General features: G+C 32.4%; 1 protein-coding gene across 1 annotated transcript; it reads right to left on the bottom strand.

Annotated features, from left to right (window-relative positions):
- Nucleotides 1-659: 659 nt before the first annotated feature.
- Nucleotides 660-4,294, bottom strand: noc (no ocelli). The gene is made up of 2 exons (XM_014424671.3): nt 4,016-4,294; nt 660-1,648 (listed from the first exon to the last, which is right to left on the bottom strand). The coding sequence occupies exons 1-2, from the start codon at nt 4,103-4,105 to the stop codon at nt 794-796; spliced, it is 945 nt and encodes a 314-aa protein (XP_014280157.1). The 5' UTR covers nt 4,106-4,294; the 3' UTR covers nt 660-793.
- Between the last annotated feature and the right edge of the window lie 7,579 nt (nt 4,295-11,873).

Raw genomic sequence — 11,873 nt, 5'->3', positions numbered from 1 at the left:
TGATATTAGTTTTCAGTGCAATAAGGTTTTTATTTAATAAATTAAGTTTTTCTTTTTGTAATTCATTTAGTTGAGTATGACATATATTTTAGTGTATTCATAACGATTTGTACTGAAAGCCAAATTTCATATCCTAATTTTGAATAATGTTATATTATATTATAATGTTGAATAAACGTAAAAGAAAAAATATATAAAAGCTGGACATAATAATTAATCTTTGTTTTAGGAATGTTTTTTATTATTGTGAAATTGACAAATTTACAGAGTAATATCTTTCCAATGTTTGTCCCGTGTATTATTACTGTTAAAACAACACTGCAAATATTGACACTGCTATCACATTTGATTGATGGGTAATAGAGAAATGTGTCAGAAACAGTCCATTTCATACCCTTCAAATAACTTGTGTAAATGACACAATCTAAAATTAGCAGTATGTCCATAGCAAAAAACCTCTTTATAAAAAGGTTGATGTAAGGGTACTTATAAATGTTATCTCAAAGTGTCAGGATTAAATAAGTTATTAAATGTCTTATTATTTGGGTAAAACAAAAAAAGAAATGGACAGATACCTACCCAAATTATATATATAAAAAAATGTACTTTTGTTTTTCTACTTTGAAACTTAAGGAAGGTAAAATAAAATAAATCTTGGGTTCTTATATATAAACATTAATCCATTTATTAAGCAAAACAAGGTAAATATATATATATTTATATAACACAAATAAAACTATGTACAAGGGTTTTCTTTCTCTATACTGGAATTATCACTAGAATTTTCCTCGGATCATGGATGTACCCTTTGAGGGTAAAGATAAGGATAATAAGGTGCTAAGGATGGTGTGAAGTAGGGGAGCGCTGGGGGAATGGGTTTCGAATAGGGATGGTACCTGGCGGAGAGAGGAGATAGTGGAGGCTGGGGGTACCTAAGGGGGTTCAATATGGATGAGTCTGCGGTATGTGTCCGCAAGTGCGTGAGAAGTTCTTCTGAGGACGAAAACCGTTTTCCGCAGTAGGCGTCACCGGCGATCCAATTGCAAACATAGGGGCGATACATCAACGATGCAAGGTACTTTTGGTGTTCACACTGCGTGCAACCTGCGGGGCAGGGTACGAGGCCGTGCATGGACTGACATCCTCCGCAGTAGGGGTCCTTACAAACGGGAACTAAAGCTTCACCACCGCCGGGCGTTTTTACCCTAGCGTAGCTGAGGTAAGGTGGGTACAACATAGGTCGGAAGGCTGGGTTCGTGTCTGGACAGCATCCTGGAGGGAGCATGGGCGGCTTGAAGACGCTATCTTTGGTCCCCTGCAGGACTTCCAGACCGGACCTGATGATTGGGCTGGTGTCTTTTTTCTCCTCCTTAGGTGAAGCACTCTTTCTCGGCGTTCGCCTTTTCTCGTCTTCACTTGGGCTCTTCGATGACGGTCGAGGGGTTTCGGACTTCTTGCTCAAGACGTTCGCTTCGTAGGGTTTAAAGGCTGGGCCCTTGTCCTGGGGTTTTGGTGGTGTAGCAGAAGCACGCTCCGTCTTCTTGGGCTTATCCAGCGATGGGAGAAGGGGTTTTGTGTTAGGCGAATCAGCACCAATCTGTGAACATGTCTGGGCGAGTAAAGCTAATGGGCTCTTCTTGGCGTCCAACTGTAACAAAAGAAGAAACAATTTTATTAGTTATGTTATTATTAAAGTACATAGCATCTAATACAGAACTTAATAATATTTAGGCACAACATATAAATACAACAATAAATATAATTGAAATGAGAATTGTGCTACATCTAGTAAAGGTGAGAGCTGACAATCAAAATGAAACATTTCTACTTATAGGAGGCTATGAAAGGCAAAAGAAATAATATTCTGATAGATTTTTATAAAATAAAAGTTAAATATACCAATTTAAATTTTTAGCATGTATTTAAAATAGGCCAATATTATGAGGTTCAAAGATAAAATAATTTTGAATCAGTTTGTTCAAAATAAATATCGTTAAATACATAAATATACATGAATCGCCAAACTTAATCGATCCCAAGTCACCTATACATTTTTTATCTGGGAGATACCTACAAGTAAAATATAAGATGTGATATTTATTTTCTTTAAAAAAGTGGAGAGAAATACAGTCGTACGGAAGTTTGCCGTGCTGTAAATAGATAGCACAACCGGTACTCGAATGATACGAAAACCTGTAGGTTCTATAAATATAAAATAAATGTATATAACGATAGTAATCGTTGGTATATTTCTTGACCTATAGCCGATTAATCCAAATGATTTATTCTTTGTTATGTAAATTTAAATTTTGTATTTAATAAGGGTGGTTAATTCATAATCCAAAAATAATTTTAAAAAGTATAAATCCAAACGAGGAAAAGGGTAATTGGTGGGTAAAATTAACAGAAGCAAGTGTGAAAAATATTACTCCTAAATATGGATACTAAAAATAAAATAGAACAAGGTCTTGTATGACATGTTGGCCGTAACTCCTTTGCTTATTGGTCGTATTTTATTTGATGTACCATATTCAGGCTCGAAACCAACACGGCATTGATGCAAGACATATTTTATCTATTTCGTGTTCTAAAGAAAAAAATAAATAAATAAAAAATTAGAATTTACTATCCTGTCTTGGCAAGAACGCAGTAAGCGGGAAAAAATAAAACAAAATTAATTGCCGTCGTAAATCTACTGGACGTTAATGTTCTGGTGAATGTACCGCTTCGGTTGAGTCTAATGGTTCGAGGACAGATGCGAAATGGTCTATTGAAGGACGGAGAGGAAAAAAATAAATAAAGGAGTAAAAGATGAGGACGGGATGAGATGTGTCTTCACGGAAGATAAAACCGATATTTGGATATGGTCCATGTTTCAGGTTTTGACAAAAAAAAAAAAAATTCTGTTCACATTTCATTTAGATAATACTACCATGCCTTTAAAATTCTTTCACCGTTCATTTTAAATTTATCTGAAAGAATAAATGAAAGACAATCACGTAATTTCAGATGTATTGCATACAACTATATGCCATAAATGAGGTTTTTTACGATGTTAAAAAACTATTCAAATTTACACCTCAACATATGCAACTTAGTTCTCTTTCCATGTGTTATAAAGTAGAGAAAAATACAAGTAAATGTAGGTTAATGAGAAATCCATACAAAGCAGGCAGGCACGACTGGAGCGGCACGGAACACAGCAAAGGGGCTGTAAATCAGTAGGATGTCAAAACAATTTGATTTATTGCCTCCTGTTCAAATACAATATACAAACTTGTGAACAGACCCAATAATGGTCGGAGGTACTCTTAGAACCTTTCCAACAACCATAACTCAAGTCAAAAATGAGTAGTATGGACAAGAGATAAAAATTTCATAAAAGCCGCAAAACTATAAAAAGGAGATAAATCTTACATTCCTAACTAACAGTATATTTTCGGTGATATGTATATATCAATTAAATTTTGAAACTTTGGAAAATTAATTATTAATTTTTCATCTTAATGAAACTTGTTTATTGCTTTTTATTATTAAAAAGCATAAGCAAATGTTGAACAAATACAAATTATGCAACAGTCCACAACTACAAGGGTACAGCTGCAACCGATATATCATCGGCCTGAGTCATGAACAGATTTAGTAAAATAGGATAATGAAAAATAAATATTTATATTCTATAGAAGGAATACAATTTGGATAATTGTTGGGAAATACAAATCTTGATAATATAAACAGGACTTGAGATTAAATATTTTTCCTCGTGGAGTACGGCGGGAGTTAGCTACACTCGTGATTAATTCTTTTTTGATCTTCCAATCTTGTATTTTTTGAGCTCATTTGTTTTCATTTTCATTTTTTTTTTTTTTTTTTTTTGTTGGAGTAATTTTGTTCATAAGGCAATTCTCTTGACCAGTCAGAGAGACTAGAATAAAGTTTGTTATGTGTAGAATAATGCTTGGAATAGCAAATAATTAAATATAAAGCTTATGAGGATCATACTATGGATACTTACAGTGGTAGGAAGTGGAGACAAATAGTCTGGCTGGAGATATTGGTGTCCGGCGGGGGAAGTCATGATACCGCTGGTCTCCAACACAACCATTGGTTTTAAATATCCTTATTGGTCCGTAGACAGCACTCGCGCTCTATATACTCTAGCACTATATTCCCAAGGGTAGTCACTACAGGCGATAAAACTGAACTGAACACTTGTTTAGAGTGAATGCTTAAGTATAGAACCTCTCCAAAGCGAGGCTAACACTGATCTGAGAGGTTGAGTGAGCTACGGTAGGGGAGAAGGGAGTACCCCCACTCCTGGCTCTCCCCTCCCCATCCTAACCCCCCTTCACTCCCTCTTCGCCCCCCTGGCCTGTCGTCAGCTAATCGGCTCTACCTGCTAACTCCCCCACCCCTCCCCGCGCCTCCCTACTCCTTATCACACACGCTGACACCGCTCTCCTGAAATAGACTCGTCTCAACACATATGATTTATCGGCAACCTCCTCCTTAATATCTTCTGCTACTTTATACTTGCCTGTCGCTAGTTTTTCTTCTTTATGCGCTCTTGCACACTTGTGTATTAGAAATGTGTGTAGAAATATATATTAAGAAAAAAAAACATATCAGCCAGACTTTTTTTATTAAATTCATTTTGTGTTTCCCAGTCTGTGGTGTGAAAAGGGAATTGATTGTCGAAGTATATCTCGTTTTATTTCCGCTACCAGTCATAATGCCCGGTGGTTATTAATGTTTTCCGGACCAGGTGGCTTCTACGGGTGAGGTGAGTTGGAAGAATAATGGCTTCACGGGTAGATAAAAGAAACGTGTGTTTTTAGTCTCCGAAGTAATGAAGTGCTTTTGAAACTCAGCTCGCTAAAAAGAAACAATCCAATACCTCTCAGACATTTTAATTTAAAGAAGTATCATTTATGTCCAAAAAGAATATGTAAGTAATAACAAAATCAAATTAATTTTGCTACCCTCATTGCACTTGGTTATCAATTTTATTTACTTTAAACTTTTTCTTTGTCTGTGATGGAAGGCATATATTACATAAATTTGTATTCACTAAAAAATTAATAAAATGTTTTCTATAGGAATTACGAATTTTACAAAGGAGGGGCAAGTTTTATATTTCTGCTCCTTTCATCTCTCTCCAATAAAAATCGCCTGTTTTATCTTAGAAATATCTAACGTTCTTTTTATTATACGGGATATATTAACATCGGATGAGTCCATAAATTTAAATAAAACGTTTTTAATAAATTCAATATTTTTGTCGGATCACCAGAAAAGAATATGAGATATGCCCGTAAAATTCAACCATCCAGGGCATTGTCTCCGTTGTTTTTCCCGGATGGCTATATATACAATATTTTAACACTACAAACTTTTTGTTTATTTTTAAATGATATCATAAGTTTTTTTGGAATAACTGAAGAAATGATAACAAGTAGTTTTCTACTAATATCATTCAGTTTGTTTTTCTTTTTAAAATTTAAAATTGTCTACGGTTCCCAAAGAAGTTGATAATAGTAAAATAAGTGGATAATCATTTTATAACTAATAGAAAAATCAATACAATGTTGTCCTTGGCTGACAATAAAATAATTTATCTGTTGAAATTAATGTATAAAATCATGTTAACTAGGTTTATCATGTTCCAATTTTTTCCATGCTAAACGTTTTACTATCAATAATGATGATAAAGAAAATTAATACTTATAAGTAGTGCTACCTGGGGCGGAGGAAAATTTAACCGGCTCCTTATTTAGCTATTTCAATTTAAAAGACTAAAATATGAAGTAATTCAAGAATAAAGTTTTGGAAAGAACAATCATATTTATTACAGTCATACAGGTAACAAAGGAAAATAGTTAAAATTTTTACAAGATATTATTATTATTTATTAGGAAATTTGGCCGCCCTCTACAAGTGCCGCCACCCATCCCGCCCCCAATGCATTACAACACTTTTTAAAAGGAATTTTGAATAGTTGCCGAAAAAATTAGCTAATTTTAACTAGTTATATTTTTACTAATCTATGATCGATCCACTGCTTATAAAATTTTGTGAATATTAAGAATTATAACATCATTAATTTTGTCATAATTTGTCCTTAAAATTTATAGATTTATCGAATTAGATACACAGGTGTTTATAATAGTTTCAACTAAAAGTCATAAATTTCAATTTTAAACGCAATAATGATTGATGGTGGTACATATTACTCACTTCACAGTGATTATGAGTTCATTTCCACTAAATTTCGGAAAAATAGAATTTAATATTCTACTTTTTAGGAAAATTATAATTTTTAAATTAATTGTTGTCTGATCAGATTTAGATATAAAGTCTAATTCTGTTCAGTCAAAAAAAAAACTAATTGAAAAGTTGTGATTTTCCTAAAATAGTGAGCCTTCAATTTTATTTCCTAAAATTAGAGGAAATGTACTTAGCACCACTGTAAATTAATTCATCGATAAAATACACTAAGATTTTTTTAAAGTTAAAAATAACCTCCCAAACCATAGAGAAAGATTACTTCAACATCATAGCTCCAAAAATACCAATTTTAAGATATTTTATGTTTAAGATATATATACAAGTTTTATTTATTAAACAACAAAATATAGTTTAAGCCACTATATATACATATATTATATATCATATATAACATGATTCATATAACATGAAAATAATAATCATTAATGCCGACATCAGAAACTTAAGGCACTTATTCACATTCTCACCGTTCAACCGGCAACTTGCTTTAGTGACTATTATTAAAAACTTTTAATATTCTGCTATCTTATACTATTTAATCTTATCATAAATAATATTATCATTTGAATATTATTGATATCAAGAACAAAATATTGTGGTCTCAAATTAACTAACATATTTGAAGATATTATTTTAATAAATTCTATGCCGATATATAATAATTTACAGATCATTCATTCTCTTTGTATTATTATCATTATAATTCCAAGATTTTTATTCCATTTTAATTGCACCCGATAAAGGAGTTAAATTAATACTGTATTTAGTTTTTATTTTAAAAATTCCGGATTAACCGGTCCTTGCGATATCTCGGCCCGGACTAGGGTGGATAACCAGGGTCTGCTGTACTTTTTTTGCTAAACAGTAACTAGTAATCTAATCTATAATGTTTTTTACAGGACTTCATTGCTTGAATGTTTGTGATCTTTATTTTTTAGTTGTGAAACCAATTAAAAAGTAACTATCCATTTTTGTTTTTTTTAATATCAGTTGATGGTTCTGCTTTAATCTCAACTTTTATATTCACAAATATATGTGATTGAAACAATGTTACTGTTGTAACTTTAATTTTATACAGAATATTTTATATTATAAATTTTAAAGAACTTATTGTTCTTTATAAGAAGAAAATTGAAAGGCCGAAAACATTTTTGTTATTTTTATAACTTATTTGTGAATTAAATCAAATTTGTAATATGTTTTATAAGTTATTTCAATCCCAATAAATTAAAAAGCTGCATTTATAGCGAATTTTTAAATACGTCCATGAATAATAAAATATGGTTTAGCCCATTAAATAGTATATAATATAATAGCCATAATCCTTCTAATATACATAGGCGTGGACATTTACAATAATTTAACATTCAGGAAGTCATAACCTTATTAAGATGAAGGTTTTTTTTTATATTTGGAAAGTTGAAACCGTTTAAGTTTAAATGTCAACACTATATATACAAGAGAAATCTGACTGTGAGTTAAAGTATGTTTATTGGTTGAGAAGAAAACGGCTTGACGATTCGCTCGAACGGGTCCTATCAGCCAATAAATAACAGCGTGACGTTTATTGCCTAATTTGATGGCTCATTTTTTTTATTTATTTACCTTTTTTATTTTTTATACATTTTTTTTGCCCATTGGACTGTTGACTTCACTCATAATTTCAAAACTGGCTTGCCTCATTTAACTTGTATTTGTGCAAAAGCTATCAATTTGTTTTAATGCAATTCACCATGTATAAAGAATAAAGGATTTGATTACTTTCATATAATATACTCGTAAAAATGCTACAATTTTATTTAAATGACCATTTTATTTCCGGTAAAATAAGTATTTTATGCGTTAGTTACATTATTTCTATAATTTACATAATTATATTAAATCATAAAGTTTTTAATAGAATGTTAATTTCTATCCGAATTCAGGAAACTGTCAAACAATTATTAGTTAAAATTAAAGATACCTTAGATTTCAATACATGTAATTATTACATTTGTTTTATTAACAACTAGTTGGCCAATATTTTTTTTAAAATATATTATTTGATTATAAAATATTTATGGTTATAAGATATAATTAAGTGATTCAATTGAGACTAATTCAACTAATCATTACTTTTTCATAAATTACTTATTTAATATTTTATTATTAATACGTAATTTGTATTGTTATATTATGATATGAATCTGATCAGTGTAAATAAAAATATAAAGGTTATTTTTCTTGTCTGTTTCCAGACTGAAGATAAAGTTTTATCTCAATTACTAATTTTATAGTAAAATTATATTTTAACCCAGGGGTGTCCAGAAAGGGAGTGCTGGACGCAAGTTGTCCCATCAACATTTTTTTGGATGCTACATATGATAGGGTATGGATGTCTGAGTGTTGAACATTTTGCGGGATTATGAATTTGGAGGACAGAGAATTTTAAAGCAGGCACTTCTCGTTTAACCCGAAAATTCATAAACAATTTTAAAACATACAAAATACATAAGTGCATACGAAGCATCAAGTTCACGAGGTTTTTTAAACTGTATTTGGATCGACATTTTAAAAATAGATATTGTTCCAAGGATACTGGCCCCAATTTATTTTAGAAAGATCCACAAAAAATTGACCAATAAATATTTAAAATTTTTAAAGCTAGCTGAGGAATTAGGCAATTGCCTCACGATTGCAGCTGCTGCGGCGGGGTCAACTTTTATTTCTGTGGTGGTCCTACGGAATGAAATCCTGACTCCCCTCCATGGTTAGAATAGTTTGATCACTCATATAACTACCCCCCTTGATAACCCCTCCTCCCCCCCCCTCCTCCCGTATGTCAAAAATGACTAGGAAGGGGGTCATAATAATAAAAAAAATAAATAAAAGGTAACATGTTACAGCTCCTTCTGTTGTTACATATCAATCCCGATTTCTTCTACTCTCCAATCTCTTAAATGGTCATAATTGTAAATAGTTATCAAATTCCATTTCAACTCATTTTTTGTTTTATCGTAAAGAAAAATATTTATGTTAAATAATTATGCCCCAACAATCCTGACAACTGTCTTATTTCTGAGACTTAAGCTGAGGGAGTATCAGAATAGTTAGATTTATTTCCAATCACTAGTAATTAACAACTTGATGTTTACTGCAACTTTAATGCCCATCTACACCTCTTCGCTACATTTAAGTTACTTATTGTTTCAAATACCCTTTACAGAATCTCATTCGTTTAGCTGACACCCTGTCTTATATCTACTCAACCACAATATTTTCCAAATTACCATATTTCTTAAAACCGAATCTGATTCAAATACTTAAATCGAGCAGGAGCGGTTAATCCTGCATGCCTCAGTGACAAAGATCGAAGCCGGGTTTCTCAAATGACCTAATTCAGATGATGAATAGTAAGCTTTGGAGGAAAAAAAAAAATACTGCGAATAGCACTCTAACAAAATATTTAGACTGGCGATCAGTCACAGCCGTTGCGAAACAGTCTGCATTCCAAAAGCGAGGGGTTCTGTGGAATCTTGACATCTAGCGCTCCCTGTTTGGTGATAATTATCCCACTTCAAACATGCCACGAATTTTTCAAACAAAAGGAAAAGCAGGTAATATGATGGATGCCTTAGGATAAGCTCGGTTTCAGTCAAGGTTGGATTCGAATTATTTACTTTTGTAAGGAATGTCATTGTTGCGTAAGAACATGTCTAAACATTGAACTGCATCGTTCACAGTCAATGAGTAGTCCATTGATAAATGTCCATGTATTATTGTTTACAATATTTTAATGTTTATCAAATTGTTTGTTTTAAGACGGTCTTATGATTTTTCCTTCTGATGCAATTTCCATTCCTGTTCCCTTGATGTGTCTAATAAATTAAATTATCTATTGCGGTGTGGGTATTAACTTTTACTTACAACCCAAGCTTAAGTTGAAATTAATCTTTTCTCGTTTCAGAACAGATATGTTATTTAACATTAACTGTGGCAATACTTTCCCCTACTAATTTTCCAAATGACTCGTTCAGTTGACAGATTGACTGCATTTCAACAGTTTTCAGATAAGTACATTTAATTATATTTCTCAATGAAAAATTTTAACATTTTTATTTAGTCAAAACTTGGCAGTAATATAAATATATACCAGTGACACAGTGAAAGGAATGCGCTTGGATCTCAAAGAGCTCTGCTATACCTCTCATACATGGTGGGTAGAGTGGACCCAGGAATACATAGCAGAAACTGAAAGGCTAAAATATATGTTAATGAAATAAATAAAATTCACTAAAACATTTATCAGGCTGGCGAAACAGAAAACTATACTGCGCAAGCGCCGTCTCAGTCAAATACATGCTAAGGGCACCTAACCAACGGCAACCGAAAGGTTGAATTGGAAGGGCTGCCATCATACATTATGGCGCCCATGTGGCGAACAGTCAAAACTCACCTCCAGCGCTCTCTGTGGTGAGAAGTAACCCAGGAGAGAGAGAGCCATTTTGTCTTCTGCCAGAAGCAGTCCATTTTTTCTTCTTTGTTCTCTCATCAGGAAAATCTTCTATGAGTCCACCTGGCAATAATTAACCACCTCATTATATCTACAATTTTCCATAGCCCAGTCATTCAAAATTTACTAACCCTTTAACCATAAATGTTTCTTTCGGCCACTCCTACACCACTTGTAATTTATAAAATAAAATTTTATTATCTTCCAACCATTTTCATTTATATACAGTCCACTCAAACCCAACCATCCAACCAAAAGTGAAGTGTTCCTGGCATTAGGGTGAAGGCATACTTCATACACTGTTTATATTTATCTACTAATCAATACTAATTAAAATATAAAATGGTTAATTAATTCCAACAAAAAAAAATCAAGGTACTTTAGAATAAGCCATTTAGAAAATTCACTGTTTAGGTCCTTTCATAGTGTTTAAATGAGATTAAGATCCGGCTGATATTAAATACCCTTTAATTGCATATTGACACTCTTGAGTTTAGTCAAAATTTTTAGAGCCGTTTTCGAGAAAATCGATTCTATAATGTGACACTTCCGGTTAGTCGGTTTTATCAAAAAAGTTTTAACACAGATCATTTAGCGAAACTTGGTTATTTGGTACTTAGGGGACCTCAAAATGTATTTCCGTCTAAATCTGGCATTAAAAATATTTCACCATCACAATACTTCCTTATTATATTTTTCATAAACAAGTAGGTGAAAATATTATAAGGCGCCATAATATGTGATGATGTAGTAGTTACAGAACAGAAACAGAACCCGTTGTATTTCACGTTCGCAGTGTTCATTTCACTTCAGCACTCATACTTCAACTAAATCAATTTTTTTTTTTCGCTATTTAATCATGAGTAAACGTTAGAAAACGCGCTAATTCCTACAAGGGGTAAAAAAAAAATTCTAAAGGGATTGACATGAGGGCAATACATTAATGTCAGAGCAACTTAATGGATTTGTTGGGCTCATTCTGCTAAACGAAGGCTGACAACATTCTTACACGGCTCAACGACGTGAGCAAATGCTATAAGTTGAATTATAAGCCTGATTGCTCTAACACAAGAACTTTCTTTTTTTAATGTTA

This window comes from Halyomorpha halys, unplaced genomic scaffold (assembly GCF_000696795.3).
Source record: "Halyomorpha halys isolate HHAL.00 unplaced genomic scaffold, Hhal_1.1 Scaffold476.1, whole genome shotgun sequence".
Classification (NCBI taxonomy): domain Eukaryota; kingdom Metazoa; phylum Arthropoda; class Insecta; order Hemiptera; family Pentatomidae; genus Halyomorpha; species Halyomorpha halys.
Note: the sequence above shows the minus strand (reverse complement) of the source record. Positions and strands in the feature narration are given on the sequence as shown.

Coding starts and splice junctions, on each gene's coding strand:
- noc (XM_014424671.3), bottom strand. CDS start 4,105: ATGGTTGTGTTGGAGACCAGCGGTATCATGACTTCCCCCGCCGGACAC. Junction 1,649..4,015: donor TGTCTCCACTTCCTACCACT/GTAAGTATCCAT, acceptor CTTTTGTTACAG/TTGGACGCCAAGAAGAGCCC.